General features: G+C 38.2%; 1 protein-coding gene across 3 annotated transcripts in view; it reads left to right on the plus strand.

Moving 5' to 3' along the window:
- Tmem161b (transmembrane protein 161B) overlaps window positions 1–17,328 on the plus strand; it is a 67,204-nt gene that overhangs the window by 32,907 nt on the left and 16,969 nt on the right. For 2 of the 3 annotated variants that reach the window (XM_076927100.1, XM_076927102.1), the window contains 3 exons: window positions 6,710–6,793; window positions 9,048–9,145; window positions 13,872–14,028. In XM_076927100.1, the coding sequence (XP_076783215.1) occupies window positions 6,710–6,793; window positions 9,048–9,145; window positions 13,872–14,028 (339 nt within the window). Of the gene's footprint in view, window positions 1–6,709; window positions 6,794–9,047; window positions 9,146–13,871; window positions 14,029–17,328 lie in introns of those variants that run through there. The other variant, XM_076927101.1, reaches the window with a different exon arrangement.

Genomic DNA, 17,328 nt, shown 5'->3' on the forward strand with positions numbered 1-17,328 from the left:
ATAAGAAAACACATATCCATCTAAAGTCTGAAATGTTCCTTGCTCTCTTTGCTTTACCTAAGTTCCAGGTTCAGAATGTTCATGATATTCCTTGAAATTTCTCAACAAGTAGCAGAAGATCATTTCTCCCCACCTGTGGACATTTAGAGTAAAAACTAAACTTGTGATCAGTTCCTGCCTTTGTCAGGTTGGGTAGCTATAACAAAGTACCATAGACTGAGTGGCTTGTGACATCAGAAGCCTTTCTCACAGTTCTATAGCCTAGAGATCAGGATGCTACATGTCTGGTTCCTGCTGAGTCTTTACCCGTTTTCACACTGTGGACTCTGTATCTTCAACATGGCAGAAAGAGTAAGTCAAGTTCTGCTTTAAAAGAGCGTAGATCCCGTTCATGGAGGCTCCATGTTTATGACCTCATTTCCTTCTCAGAGCCCAGAGCCAGATGATCTCACACTGGCTCCTAGATTTGAACACAGGAGTTTGGGAGGCACAAACATTCTGTTTTTAGCAGTGACCTCTGTTCTATACGTTTTCATAATTACATGGTAAAACCTTTATAGCTTGCTCTGTTAATACTGCTTGTGTATACTTGTTCATGTTCAGATTTACATTTAAAATTTCTGAAGAGGGTTGGTGTAAAGTACACTGCCATTAAGCCTTACGTCAAGTCCAGACTGATAATTCTTTTGTTTCCTCTACTTTTTCAGTGTTGCTGAGTTGTTATAGTAGTCAGATATTTTATGGAAGAGGCTTATATGAGAAGGACCACTGTAAACTTGATTCAGTAAGAGTTTCTGTCTTAGTGAGAGCCTTTTCTTTTTTATTTACATCATTTTTTCCACTTCAAAAGCAGTATATACCTTCAGTATAGAAAATAAAGATGACAAACTGATAAAATATATATATAAGGTAGCAGATTAATTAAATGCTGATGACCTGCAGGTAATCAATGGCAATTTTGTTGTATCCCTTCTTAATCTTTCCTACTTGACTTCGTCCATTAGTTGTGCCACAGTGTATGAAGAGATTGACATTATGCCTTCACTTAACCTGCTCAACAGTTTTCTTTAAGCACTTTCTATAGCCGTGTTAGGAAGGCACAGTGCCGCTGTTGCAAACATGCAGTCATTTTCCTGAGACAAAGTAGAGAAAACGGGAACCATGTGCTATTGAATCAAACTGTGTACAGTCCTGACTGTTGGTAGTGGAATGAGGCAAGCAGCCATCTGGGATTAGCCTGTTGATTTGCTACCCAGAATACATCATCTTGCAAGTTCTTCTGGCCTCCCACTGAGTTACAGAGCAACAAAAAAGTCTCAAAATGTAAATGCAATGACTCTCTCCTGAGTTGGAGACTATTATTTTAACATAAAATCTATACTGCATTCTTTCACCTGTAAGGCTTGGCGTGCTCGGCTCTTTTCTTACCTTCTGAATTTACCCCTTGTGTTTCTTGCTGAACTTACGTTGGCTTTTTAGTTACATCGATGGTACGGTGTGTATGTCTTTAGACTTTTGTGTTTCAGACATGCTGTTTCAATGTTCTTCTCTCCATTTCTTACCCATTAAAATACTGGTTAAAATCCTGTTCCAGGGAAGTTTTTATGTTTGCTTTTTCTTTTTTTAAATACATCTAATAAGTGAAAAGTCATATTTTCACCATTCGTGTGTTTTTTTTTTTTTTTAATGTTGTATCACAATTCCCAATTTATTTTTCATTAGGAAATAGGTAAATATTTCTACCTTGACTGGAATCAAAGGAGGCAGGAATTCTGGCTTCATTGGATTTGAATTTGAATCAAGTGTATAACCATGTCAGAATATCTGCACCATGCTGGGGTCTCTGTAAATAGCTGATGCACGAACAAATGAGAGGTAGACTAAAAGTACGTGTTCATCATTGGAGTTCAGCTTACTAAAGAAGTTGATTTTAAATTATCGAATAAGACCTATACTATGTATTTCATTTAGAAAAATGGACATAGAAAACTAAACTGAGGCACTTGCTATGCAGCCTTGTGAACCTGAATTTGGATCCTAAGCACCCACAGAACAAACCAAATATGCTCTCATAATGTGACTGTCGCTGCAGTCGACAGAGATAGGAGGATCTCTGAGGCTTGCTGCCCTGCCTGACAGAAAACAAACAAACAAACCCCACACAACTTGTGAGCCCCATCCAAGTTCTGAAAAAGGCTCCTGCCTCAAAGGAGTGGGGCAGAAGAGTGAGGAGTGAGAGGGAATGCCAGTGCCCTGTCCTCCTGTACTCTGTGTATGTGTGAGCATATACACACGTGCATGCAACATACCCCTCACTAATAACAGGTGGCCATCCTGAAACAATTTTAAAAGGAAAAGTTCTTTGACGATAACAGGTTCTTAAGATACTTCATCAGTTCTAAGATTTTCATACATTCCCCCTGATTTGTGGATTCTACACTTGAGATTTTCCCACACGGTAACATTTGTAACAGCAGTGTTCTTGTGGGTCGAGCTTTGCTAGTGAGCGACGGACCTTCACAGCTAGTGAGCAGTTTGTGTAGACTTCGTGTATATTCCCAGTTGGGGGCTAACAAGGACATTGCTTGTTTAGTTCTCCTAATTAAGCATCCCTTTTGTCCATTTAAGGCTACTTTTATTTTACTTTGACTTTCTGTTGATAGTTGTAGGCACAGCAGTGCATGCCTTTAATTCCACCTTTCAAGAAGTAGAGGCAGGGCCTATAGTAAGTTCCAGGAGAGGCAGGACTACATAGAGAGATCCTGTCATAAAAGACAAAATAAAGTATAAAATATAATGGCCTCTAAACATAAGGCGGAGTCATTGCCTGATCCTCATATGGATACAAAAGCTGTGGTGTATCTTATAGAAATGATGTCGGAGTGAGCAGACCATGGGAAAATGCCATATTCATGATTGCAAACAGTAGAAAAGCTGTATTCAGGAATGAGCTAGTGCTGCTTGCTGTGAAGTCAATGTTAATGAACCAGCAATCTTATATAAAGCATTTAAAAACAGAAACACATATAACACGGTTATGTCTTGATCAGTTAATGAAAGTTGTTGTGACCAGAGGCTCGCAGGAACCTAACCCTGTATTTCCCCTAGGAGCAATGAGTCAGTGTTTCGCGGCAACTTTATAGAACATAACTACCGCGAATAACAAGTCAACTGTAAGTTCAAATTCTGGACTTGAATAGAAATTGCAGGAAGTTCCTCCTCACCTATTGTAATTAGAGACTTTTTGGTGTGAGTGTGAGTGTGTGTGTGTGTGTGTGTGTGTGTGTGTGTGTGTAGATACTATATATATTTAAGATATATATTTAAAGTATGCATATATGTATGTATGTATAATATATATGTATATATATATATATGTATATATATATACACACACATATATATTCATTAAACTAGGAGGGCAACTGAATTATATTGGTTCAGTGATCCTTTTTGAGCACTTACTATATGCCAGCAACTATCCTAGCTTTGCATATTACAAAAAAAAATAGTAAAATAGTAAGTCATCTTTAGGGAAATTAGAGTATTACTTTGTTACTGTTCAGCCGACTGTCAGATAGATGGCTCCTACAGTGGTTCATAGAATCCAGGAAACTTCTTTTCTTATAATAGTATAAAAGTTGCACATATGAGAAGATCTGGGCAAAGGTAGGTGCATGGTTTCTGTGTCCATTGCATGTGGAATCGGAATATTGTCAAACTTTTTGAGAAAGACCACTAGAGTCCTCACATGCAGATCCCCCTCTTGGGTCTTTATTCTCGTTAATAAAGGAGTTTAAGGAGAGACTCAGAAGAAAATTTGGGATCAACTTTATTGAGTCTTAAAAGAAAAACTGCAGGGCAGGCAAACAGTAGATCTCAGCAGTTGTCTGGAGAATCAGGGTGGATAAGACAAAGTGCCTTTTAAAGTTAGGCATAGAGGTTTCGAAGCAGAAGCCCCTGCTAAGAAATGGGGTTGGGAGTTGTTAGACAAAGAGCGAGGGCCCAGAGCATCAAGTACAGCATGGTGTAAAGAGAGATTGAGAAGTCGAGGGAAAATTACAGTCTTCTCATCAATGTAGAAAAAAGATCACTTGCTCATTCAGCAACTGTACAGAGGATGGGAATTCTGGGAAGGAAAAGTCTGTTATCTCATTAAAGGAGTAAAATATTTCTCCCCTCTTCTTAACAGTTTGTCTTTGCTCGGACATAGCTTTCATTTCTATGGCTAGAGATAGAGGACCTTTCCTGCCACCTTAACATTCGTCTTTAAAGAGGAAACCCTGTAGTCATTTAGGAGATGGGTAGAAATTGGGGGAAATATAACACACTTCTGTGATAAAAATTTAGATGTCCAGTTTGAAAGCTGCCCATTAGAAGGGATTAGTGTAGTTGTGGTTCCCGTCTTCGTGGAGAGCAAGGCTGGGGTTTGTAAGAGGCAGAAAGCAGAACTCCTGTCTGGGTTTCCTGGACAGAGCTGAGCTGTGAGATTGGAGCTTCATGCCAGGAAAGTGGGTTATGAGAGGCCTGGAAGTTTAGGAGATGTGAAGTCACAGGCAGATAAGAAATAGTTTATTCACTGCAGGCAACGGCCTCAAAGTACTCACCAGCCATAAACTGGAGGGCATAGTCACGTATGCAGCCTGGTGTGCAGGCCTGTAGACCGACACATGGACAATGGCCTCTGTCTTCAAGACTGTGTTTACACAAAACCCACGGGAAAGCTCCATTTTTTGCCAACAGTAGTGATATATATAGATGCTGTCACTGTTCAGCTGAGATTTCCCCGGCCTGCAGGGCGCTTCCTTCCGAGGCCTCTGCATGTCTAGCATGAGGCATACTGAGTGTCCAGAGTATCCATAGCATCGCTATGTTATCTAAATATACATTGTCCTTTGTGGCCAGCCCTCTGCTACAACACCTTGGAAGTTTCACCTTCTAGGCCCAACCATGCGTTAACCAACCAGAAGATTACCACAAACTTTGGCATCTAAAGTTCTTAAGGAAATTTCATGCAAAGGTAGAATTCTTTTTGCTAGATTTTATATCATTGATTTAAATGATTGAACTCATAGCCTAGTCTCTTTGCCAGGACTGGAGGTTAAGACTGAAAGTTTCAGCCCTTTAATCAAGTGTTTGGGGTTTTGTGGCCAGATTCTACTGGGGTTACTTCATTAGCATAACAAACACCAGCAAGTTGGGCTTTTGAAGCATTGTCTAGAGAATGAGCAATGAACAGGTGACACATTCTATATTATGTCACTGGAATACTGCCTTGTAAAACAAGAAATAAATTGAAGTATAGATCTTATAGCCAGAGAGAAGAATATATCCAAAAGCATTAAAAGATGAAAGAATTTGTTAGAAATAAATATCATTTAGTCAAGATAGTATGCCCTTGAAGTAGGGAATGACTAAAAGGGAATCTGGAGAAGTGAGCTCTGGGCTTATCCTGCAAGCTATGGAAGCAGGAAGTCACAAGTCCTGTATACATCTCAGGACATATAACATGTCGTAGTGGAGATTTTCAGAGTAGACAGACTATTATGAATTCCTATGTACTCATCACAATAGCTGGTGTGTACACTTGTTTTACCTGTTCTTGGCTCCATCTACTCTCATCCCAATATATTTTGGTGCGAATTTCAAATGTATTATTTTAGCCATAAATGTTTCATTATCTTTGTAAATTATGTAAGCTTAAAAATTAACATAATTCCAATGCCATCTCAGAGTTTTAACAGTGTTTTAATATCAGATATTGAATCATGACTCATTCTCAATTCTGTAGCATTTTTTGAAACAGCAAGTTAGTTGATATTTAAATTTAGACATCTCATTATAATGTCGAGTTTCATGATTTAAAAGTAGAATAGCAATACAAGGTTTGTATTCATTCTTTGTAATAATATAATGGTAAGGACCGTGATGTAAGTCCCTGCATAGTCTACCTGTTGTAGTGCCTTGAGTAGCCTTGAGAAGGGTTTAAATGGGCTGATGTAGTTTGATAGAATATCTGTTATAGAAAAAGAACTAAGAATGGGCTCACGGTTGGAGGATGAGGATGTCCAAGGGAAGGCAGGAAGATGAGGTAAGAGAGTTGTGAGAGTCATGGCTACAGAAGACTAAGTAGAGCACAGGCACTGGGGAGTGTGTGCAGTAGAGCAGGGAGAGTTTACAGCATTCCACAAAAGTGATAGCAGCATATGAATACACTAATGGGAAGATATATTACATTTAAGTGAATGGTGAATAGTGAGACCTCTGTAAAACAGGAAAGCCATACTGGAGTGGTTGGTGCTTGGGAAGATTAAGTGATGTGGATATTTTGTGTAATAGAAGGGAAAAAAGGAAAGATTTGTAAATGTGAGAGAGCATGCAGTGAGCTCTCTTAAAGATAACTATTACTTTGTTCAAATAGAGGATGGGTAGAGAATTGCTTGCAGAGTTGGTGCCGATTTTGCCTATGAAACAGCAGGCTATTAGAAATACAGGGTAGCAGGGCCTGGCATCTAGTAAGTGCGTGCTAATGCTGGCGGGAGAAGCATCTCAGCCCACGTTTTAGGAAGCCGTGTCTGTTCACATTTGCTACCCGACTGTTTCCCTACAGTGTCCTCCAAACTGGAAACTCGGTAAATACTTGTAGAGTAAACAAATAACCTGGTCATAAAGTCATTTATTTCAAAGGGCTCTGTTTTTCCTCCTTTAGTTTAAGATGGTATCAACATCCTTCCGAAGAAGAATTAAGAATCCTTGCAGGGAAACAGCAGAAAGGAAAAAGTAAAAAAGACAGGTAAGTTGTGTTGACAATTTATTAAACACTTAACATCATTTGCGCAGCTATATTTGTTTCAATTAAAGATATATTTATTAATGATGTTTTAAGTAGCTGATAAATTTCAGATCAGAACCCTTGCAAATTTCAGTAAAGTAGAAATTAGAATATAAGCACAAAATAATGATTGCCTTACTCAAAGATTAACTTTATTCAAGTAGTTAGTATATTTGACATTAGAAGCCATGTAAATCTCTGTGAAAACAGTAAGTTCAAAACAATTGTTTTACTCAAAAATTGTTAACTTTATCCTGACTTAAGTTAAGAGAACTATTTTATATTTACATGGCCTAAGAGAAGAGCTGCAGTGATATCTGTAAGTCTTCCAGAGATGTCATTTTGGAGTCTTTGCCGGGTGGGAGCGCAGGGGTACTTTTTACTAGATATGGCTTTGTAGGTTCTCATCAGTCACTGCATTGCTTTTATCCATGATGCCACTAAACAAGAACTCTGCCTCTAAGCTGTAGCCCTTGCCCAGCTCTGTGTTGTTTAATGTGTTAACTGTCTGCCAACAGGCCTTCTTAAATCCATCACCTCTGAGAATTGGAAAGACTAGACGTAATCACAGTGTAGAACTCTGATGGCTGTAACGTTGCATACCTCTATTGAATTCTCAGAGAAAGTCTGAGAAAGTCCACATTAGCTTCAGTGTTCTCCGCTGGGAATCAACTGAGGATATCTTTTTTAGTATCTTGAATTTCAGTGGATTATTAATCATGAACCCTTCCCCTTTTTAAATTTCAGTACTTTAGTAAAGTATTCTTAACCAATGTTTTTGTTCGTAAGATATCATTATGTACAGCTGCAGCATAGTATAGACAGCCACCCGAAATAATTTAATTTACATTTTACTAAAATGCTGTTGGTTAGACGTGTTGAACGAGAGACTGGAATAGTGGTTCAGTGGTCAAGAGTACCGACTGTCCTATAGGTTCTGATTCAGTCACTGGCTCCCAGGTGACAATACAGAACTGTCTAATTCCAGTTCTGTTGGCTATAATGTCCTCTTCTGGTCTCCACAAGCCCTGCATGCATGTGCTACACAGATTCTGGCAGAACAACCCATACATATAAAAGAAATAAAAAATAATTTAAAAAGATATCAAATGGATTTCTCAAGTCTATGTACTTAAGGACCAGTATTTTAATTCAGGTTGGTTTTTAGTTTCCTTTTTATTTGTTTGTTTTCAACCACTAAACTCTACTGATAGCCATTGTTCCCATGTTAAACAATTGTGGAATTTAATTATATTTAGAAAATATTCAGATTCTTTTTGGATGCCGCATAATCTGTTAATTTGCTTTTTTTTTAGACTAAGTTCTCATGGACCTCAGGCTGGTACAGAGAATGACCTTAAACTTCTGATCGTCCTACCTCTAGTTCCCAGTAGTAGCAATGTATAACTGTTCCTGGCTTATACCATCCTAGAGCAAACCAAGGGTTTGATGCAAGCCAGGCAGGCAGTCTCTGCTGAGCTTAGTGCCCAGCTCTTCCAGGATTTCTCAGTGTGGGAACTACAGAGGGATGTACTGGTGATGCTGTCTTCTCACTAATATCAGCAATAGGGCTTATGTGAAATATTGTCACCGAGAGCCCCCATGTATACTTACTTTAGAGGAAATATAAGCTCAAAAATAACGCTGTTAAAGCTGGGCTTATTACTTTGTATATCCTTTTGATTGTCCTTAAAACTTAAGTTTGGGAGTGACAGAATACACTTAAAGAACTTCGCTGGCTTCTTCCATCTGTAATTGTAGGTACCTCCACAGTTGCCTTTCATGTTTCTGAATTTCCTACAAACATTAATTTTAATATACTTATTCATCTCTGACCTACATTAGAGCTGTGTTTGTGTGTATATGTATGTACATGTATATTCAAAGAGAATTTTATTTTCTCTTCCTTTCCTTTAATCTTGTACCTACCAAAGAGATACTAGGTTGCTTTTAAATTTGGAAAAGAGAGTAGGAAAAATGGATGTGAAACAGGATACTAGCAAGCAAGATTTTGTCGCTCTTGCAGTTTAAGTGATTCTTCCTCTGGTCATCTACACGTGTGGTCACCTCATTTACCTCAGCATCTTGCAGTCTGCTTTGGAAAACTGACCTCCTCTAGGGTGACAGTAGAATGAAGCTAAAATCTCTTGTATTAGAATAATGTAAGCGCTTGGATAACTGTTTTATTTTTGTATTGCTTATCTCATTTTTGCAGAAAATACAATGGCCATATTGAAAATAAGCCACTAACCATTCCTAAAGACATTGACCTTCATCTAGAAACCAAGTCTGTTACAGAAGTGGATACTTTAGGTAAGGGGAATCTTGTAAAGTGTTTGCAGTCACCAGTCTATGACAGTGAAAATACTGTGTCTGCTGTGGCTGTGGTTTTGTTTGCATGGAATCTAACAACTGACTTCTCAAGCTTCAGAGAGTTTATTCAGATGAAGTTTGTCTTTTCTGTTTATATGGTATTATTCTCCCCAGTCTGGAAAGAGGCACACTTACTCAGCCTTGTTACAGCTTCTGTTACTGGGCTGAAACCAGCCTTGTGATCATAAATTTATAACTTATCTCCTTTAGTAATCTATTACTGTCATAGTGAACTTTAAACTACATTTGCAAATTGAGTTATCTAAACTTTAGTAATTCAACTATTCTAATGGTGTTAGGGATTAAGAAGTTGAGAAGATTTTATTCACAATTCACCTTTATCAATTGAGTATATCAAAATAAATAATGAACTTTCCCCCTCAGTTTCTGTAATAATATGACTATAATGATTTTAAGTTTAAAACGAATTTTAGTTAAAACTGTTTTGAACGCTGGAGGGGGAGGATGTCTGAAGTGGTGTTCCTAACTCTAGGTTTCAAGCCTTATACATTATATTATTGATGAGACTTTTAAAAATAAAAATTCCTTATTCTCATCTTTAAAAATCCATTGATTCTAGAACAGGTTCTAGGAATTTGACTACAAAAAATACCAGTGATTTTGATGCTTAATCAGATATGAGAACCACTGGGTTACATGAAAAATGGGGAACTACCACATTAATCAAATCTTAATTCAAATTTATACATTATATTCTGATCAAGATTTCCTCTCCCCTAGTTCCTCTATATGCTCCCACTTCTCCACCCTTTCAGCTCCATGCGCTCCCCACCCCCTGTTTAGAAAATAAACAAAACAAAACCAAAAAAACCCAAACCAGAATTTTAAAAAGTCACAAAATCCGCGCATACCACTACCACTGCCTCTGCCATCACCAACAAAATCCCACTAAAACTCACTAAAAACACAGAATTGGAAACCATAATAAATAAGCAAAAATAGCCAAAACATTACAAGACAGAAAGTTTACAAAAACACTAGGCAATTTGTTTTGTGCCAGCCGTCTATTGCTGGACATGGGGTTTACCCTAAGTTAGCTAATAAAATACTCAGTAAAACAATTTTTGCCTTTGTAAGACAGTGTCAGTTTGTTAGGGTAAATCCCATATCCACTCTTCCTTCTTAGCATTGGGATCCCATCTCACTTAAGCTTTAGCAGGTCCTATGCGTGCTGCCAGTGTCTGTGAGTTCATGTATGTGTCAGGCCTGCTGTGTCTGGAAGACACTGTTTTCTTGGAGCCATCTGTCACCTCTGGCTCTGACAGGCTTTCCTCCTCCTCTGCAATGTGGCTTCCTGAACCCTGTGAGGAGAATTTGACCTGATAAAGGCATGCCACTTAGGACTGACTCTTCCGAACCCTCTTACCCTGCACACAGTTGTGGATGTCTGTGTTACTTCCTATCTCTTGCAATAGGACGCCTCTCTGATGATTGCCAAGCAAGACAGTGATCTATAGCAGAGTGTTGTTAAGACTCATTGTGTTCCTTTAGCAGAGCAATAATCTCTGGTTTTCCCCTAGGCCCATGGCCTGTCCAGTATCAGATTCTTGACCACCTGAGCAGTGTCAGGCATAGGTTCCATTTGCTGACATGTGATTTAAGTCCAGTCAAAGAGAGGGTGGTCACTCGCACAACATTTGTGTAAATATTGCACTACCATATCATGCAGGCAGGTTATCATTATAGATCACAGGGATGGGAGTTGGCTTAATGTTTACCTTTTTTCTCTGGTACATGCAGCATTTCCTCCAGTGCCATGAACCTAGTCAGCAGTGGGAAAGGCTCTAGTTAGGTGCCAGCTTGCCCTCTGTGTTCAATGAAATTGTATGTGCTATCTTCAGCAGTATAGGGCCTTGCTATAAATTTATAGAGAGCACCCAGTGGCCTGAGATGTTTGGGGGTTTCCCTGGGGCCTCTGTCTAACAATGCAACTAGATGTAACCCATTCCTAGCACTTGGTGCTGAAAGCTGCTTTGTGTTCAAATAAGTGGTCAATTTTTGAGAAAGTTGCATGAGGCACAGAGAAGGCAAATAAATAGTTTTGTGTTTGGGTAAATGTTCTGTTATCTGTTAGGTCCACTTGGTTTCTAAGGTCTGTTAAGTCCTTCATTTCTGTGTTGGCAAGAGTGGGGTATTAAAGTCACCCACTAGCACTGTTTGAGGGTCAGAATGTAATTTTCTTTGTAGTAGTGTTTCTTTTGTGAACTTGGGTTCCCTTATATATGATGCACAGATCTTAAGAATTTGTCCTTTTCATGGCGTTTCCTTGGATGAGTTTGTAGTGACATTCCCTCTTCAGATTACTTTTCCCTTCAGGACTATTTTGCCATTTATTAAAATGGCTACAGCAGCCTAAACAATAATTCAGATAATGCATAAAGTATTGTTTTGTAATTTGGTCTTTCCTAGGACTCTGGATGTTAACTAGCAAACCAGTGAGAACTTGGCTGTTTCATCTTCAACAAAAACAGCTTTATATTTTATGATATAAATTAACATCAGAATCTTTATCAGTTGAGGGATTATTAGTTATGTAAGCCTTGTAAGTATCTTTAGGGGAAACCTAAAACTGACTGCCAGTGCAGAGCGTTGCCAGTCAGTCTCATCAGCTCATGTAAACATTTAAGTCTGATGACATGCACTTTTCCTTTGTCCTGTAATCTTTAAACATCTCGTTATTTCTATAAGTAGTTGTCACATTTGCTTTTCTGAGTTCTGTATGTGTGTTTGCTGGTTTAAAAGTGCTCACTGATTTCTATATATTGTTGCTGTTTTTTATTAACAGCTAATATTTATTGAAGAAGTTACTAGCTACTTAACCAAATATCATTTCAGTACATGTTATACTCAAGAGGTTTTGGGCTGGGTTCCAGTACCGATTTCCTTTTTTCCCTTTGTTTTTCTTCATTATTCTCTCATACATCTCAAGCATAGCCTCCTCTCCCCTCAGTCTCTCCATCCCACCCAGATCCACTGCTCCTCTGTTTCACTACAGAAAAGTGCAGGTCTCTCAGTGATAATAACTGAACACAGCATAACAAGAGGCACTGAGACTAGACACAAACTCTCATATAAGGGCTGGATGAGTCAACCCCATAGGAGGAAAAGGGTTCCATGAGCAGGCAAAAGAGTCAAAGATAGCCCCACTCCCATTGTTAGGAGTCCCACAAAAAACCCCAACCTAAACAACCACAGAATGCATGCAGAAGGCCTAACACAGACCCCATGCAGGCTTCAAGGTTGCTGCTTCAGCCTCTGACACATGTGAGCACTGCTTGGCTGATTCTCCTGCTGTCTTTGACCCCTCTGCCTTCCTCATTCCGTCCTTCCCCTCTCCCATGGGGTTCACTGAGCTCTGCTGTGTCTCTGCATCTGTTTTCACCAACTGCTGGGGGTAACCTCTCTGATGACAATTAGAATAGACACCAATCTGTAAGTGTAGCAGAATACCGTTAGGTACTCGACTTTTTTTTTTTTTTCCTAATTTATAAAAATAGAAAATAACTGGGCACAGTTATATTCTGAATGTTAAATAGCAAGCCAGTGAGAACTTAATCTATTTTAACTTAAATAATATACTTCGGTAATGTGGCTTTAGCATGTAATTTCTTGAACATATGATTTCACGTACAGTTTTGAGAACTACTTGCAAATGGTACTGGTTTAACAGCTGGTTATTTAATATCAGGAGCATTCTTGTTAACCAGAGTAGCAGTGACATGTTCCTTGATGTTTGTGTGCTCCCGTGAATACATGCAGCGTCTGTATGGTTCTGCAGAGGGGTTGTCAGCTGGCTTCCCTCTCCATGGTACTACGTATTGAAGTGCCTCATACAAGCAGGCACTCTACGGCTGAGTTCTCTTCCCCTGTGAGCCTGTTATTCTATTGTAGAGACATATATGAATATAAATTCAGTGTTTTTATTGAATAGAAATAAAAATCATGATCATATGGGTTAATAATATTGCCAAGGATATCAGTTTTACTTTGGTTGCCTGTGTATAATTGATACTATTGATAAGTATCACACTCTGGAGGAAATAAACCACACTACAATTTGAAAAAAAGCTTAAATCAAATGTGTAATTAGTTGTACTGTCAGAGAGTTGTATTTTGAATAAACACTGAATTATGGAGTCATTTTTTGTAGGGCTATGGCAATATGTAAAATCAGCATTACATCACTTTTTCTTCTAAGAGAGAATAAGAAGTGCACTTGTTCACTTAATATGTGTGTAGTAACTCACTGAATCATTCGTCTTCTATCAGTGGTTAGAACAAATGTAAACTTCTATAGAAATTGTATTCATTGAAGTTAATGTTAACATAGCTAAATACACCAAAGGAAAATTATTCATGTAATTTTTGTAGAAATAAGCTCATGGGTTAAGAAAACAAAAATATACTTGCATTCATGTTTTAACAGCAAAATAATTTGTAGTGATCAGTTCAGGAATTATTACTTAATTTATGAGCTATCAAACTTTGGTTTTAAATGCTGAAATTTGACTGATGAATTTTTAATAGTTGTAAAATCTACAGTTCAAGTCTGCAAATAGAATGGAGTCTAATGTACTTGTTATATGGATATATCCTCATAAGCTTAAAATTTAACTGCACCTTGTCCTGACCTTTGGTTTTTCAGCACTGCATTACTTTCCTGAGTACCAGTGGCTGGTGGACTTCACGGTGGCTGCTACCATTGTGTATTTAGTAACTGAAGTCTATTACAGCTTCATGAAGCCTACACAGGAAATGAATATCAGCTTAGTCTGGTGCCTCCTGGTTTTGTCTTTTGCAATGTATCCTTCAAACCATCATTAACAATGGGAACTTACTTTTGTTTTTTCAACTTAATACCATTAGACCTTGTGTTTAATCTTAAAAAGATTTGTCGATTGTTAGAGAATTTTCCTTTGTTAAGTTCTTTACAGAATTTTTAGGATATGTTATCTTCTTTGATAATTTCTTATATATATATACAGTATAACTTGATCACATTCTTTTTGGAACTTCTTAAAATCTCAAAATAGGATACTTCTAGAAGGTAAATGTAGAAAAAGATGCAGCTTCATTTCATGTCCTTTTTATCCACGTAGAACATCAGAAAGGCTGCCAGACATTTTCACCTCTGTAACAAGCTCATTGTGTGTACTGGGAATAAAGGGAGGATTTCCTTCCAGGAGCTTAATTACTCTGTGATCCTGAGACATGGGTGTTCTCATTTCTCCTTCTCCTCTTCCAGTCCCTCCAATACAGATAGCGTTTTATTAAGTTTTACTCAGGTTTACTCTGCTACCTATGAAAATATTTTTTGTAGCAAAACATATATTACTGCCTTCTTTCAGTAATTTATTTTTATTTCATGGAAAGTAAGCTTTCCCAGAGTGGTGATGCACCGGTACGTCAGTACGTCATTTTCATCCTGTTTGCCATAGAACTGTCCTTCTGAAACCCTCGTTTGTTTGTACACTCTAAGCAGTTATGTTTAGTTTGTCACTCTATGTGTGTGCCTGTTGGGAGAGCAGCAGACAGCCGGCAGGACAGCGTTCTCCACCTTGTTAGTCTGAACAGAGTTCAGGTCGTCGGGCTTGCCACCAGCTCCTTCAGAGCTCGGCCATCTCCAGGGCCCCTCGGCCATCTCCAGGGCCGTCTTCACCAACCTTTTCGGAGATCTTGTCCTGGAACACTAGTCTCTGCTGGCCTCCTGAAAGATCCATGTCCCTTTTAGGTGCCTTGACTCAGTCTGTTTGAAAGCATGAAGTCTTGTATGACATCTTTAGAAGTAGTTTTCAAGTGTTATGTGCAGCATCAAGCTGTCTTAGTTGGTATTTTGGCTCAGCAGAAAATTCAAAACCAGTATTTCTTTAGAATTTTGAAGTATTGAAGAATTGGATGCCCTATTAACTCTCCTGTTGTATCTCCCCGACCTAAGTACTACCTCTCTGGAACTTTTCTTGTTTACTATTTTCTGTTTTTGCGATTGTTGTTGGTGTTCAGAAATTTTACCCTTGAGATTGGCAGAAGTTCGATTCTGCACCTTAGGGAGGATTTGGTCTTCTTCTGCTAAAGTCACCTGTTTCAAAATTCTTGTTCATGGGTTCTAGGATGCTTTATTGTCATTATTTATCTGATGAGCTTCTCTTCTTTTGAACATTCTGGGGATGCTTGTTGCTGAGGCGGCGGTAGAGTCACCTACTTTAGCATCTGGAATTGTCTGTATTTCATATGTATGGTTATTACAATTTAGTTTTTTAGGAAACTTTCTTAACTTTCTCAACTATTTTCTTATGCTTCTTGCTTAGACTTTTACTACAGCTTAAAATGTTCATGAGTTCTTTATCTTTTAACTCCTATGAAAATCTGTCTTACTACATTTTGTGTATTTATTTCGTGTCATTTTTCATTTGATTTCACATTGCTTCATGTGATGGCAGCAGTTTTACAGTCTTTCGCAGGAACTAGCTCTACTCTGTTTAAGTAGTGTTCTCATAAAAGGTTCCAAACAATAGCATCTCCCCCGCCGGAATATTGAGGTTGGCTGTGTGTTCAGAGTAGAATTTACATACAATCCAGGCCATTTGCTTTAAGCTTTAACTCTGTGAAGATGTTAGAGAAAAGAAAGAAGTAAAATAGCATTTATAACTGAGTATGTGACTTTTATTTAGCATTTAGTGTGAGATAATAACCTACTGCAGTTACATCCATTCAAAAGATGGAATTAAATGCCATATTGACACCAAAGAAGAATGTGCTGACAGCCCATGCTTGTCCTAGTTATAACTACTCTCATCTTTAACTCTGTGAACTAAATCTACTAGCAGTGACTACTGTCTGGGGATTCTCCATCTCCTTATTGTATGTGCCTACTTATGAATCAAATGCAGAATTCCAAACACATATACATTAGTTGATTGAGATATTCTCGCAGTTGTTACTAATGAAATATTCTTGGTTAAAGAAGCTCTCAAATTAGATACATTTAACTTTATCAGTTCAGTGATTAAGTTACATAAGCCAGTTGTTTTATTCCTATAATCATTTGTTTCTTTTCTTAGTGTATTTATGTTGATGTACTTACATTGGACAGCAGAAGTGTTTTCTGTACTCTTGAGAGTCCTTAAAGGAGACTGGCATTTTGAATGCATGATACTAAATTTAAGTGTTGGAGCCACCTCTTGTCATGAGTGTAGTCTAAACCCACACTGACTCTCCTCCTCGTTGGCTTGTAGCTCTGCGCATTATCAGTGACCAGTCTTTACACTTCAGTTTCATTTATGCCATGAGCTGTAGTGTAAGGTGATCACAGTGAAGACCTCGCAGCACAGGAAAGCAGCTGTACTAATGGTCTTTGTTTCACTTGACGTCTTAGAGTTCTAGGAAAATGTCTGTGATCTTATAACTATGAAGCATTCTAATCTCATTATGAATAAATGAAAAGCAAAAAGGTAAAATCGTCATAGCAAAAGCCAGGGATCCTGTGATAGGTAAAGATGTTAAAGTAGTTTGCATCATACAGGAGGATTTAAAAATAAACTTTCTTGAGAATAAACTGTAGCCCAGAGTAGTGTTGGGTCAATTACGTGAATTTCAAGAAGAAAAGAATTACTACAAAGAATTCTAAGGCTTCTCAGTTAGACCTGTTGTTCTTGGTTAAAAATCTAAATCATTGGTCACATTTTCACACTGTATTATACAGTGTCCAATGTGGAAAATTCAAAAGGTGTTATGCATGTCTTTATACCTAGCTGAGTTTTTAATTTGCTATGATTTATAAAACCAAGTTGTAGGTAGTTTAAATGAAAGTAAGTCCTAAGGCTTTCGAGCTGAGGCAGTGTTATTTGTGGACATGTAAAGGTGTAGAAGTTAAACACTACCTTGTTTGCTCTGGGAAACAGCCGTAGCACAGTAGGGCGAGTCAGTCAGTCCCTAGCTACTTCTAAATCCCTTAAAAGGTTACACATTACTATATTCTTTCTTCGTACAAGTGTGCTGCTTTAAATTAATATGGAAGTTGAAACTCTGAAGTAGTTTGCTTTAGATGTCAAGTCTAGTCAAAAAGGAACAGTTACTGAGTCTTGTCCAAGATACCAACTTGAACT

This window comes from Arvicanthis niloticus, chromosome 29 (assembly GCF_011762505.2).
Source record: "Arvicanthis niloticus isolate mArvNil1 chromosome 29, mArvNil1.pat.X, whole genome shotgun sequence".
Lineage (NCBI taxonomy): Eukaryota > Metazoa > Chordata > Mammalia > Rodentia > Muridae > Arvicanthis > Arvicanthis niloticus.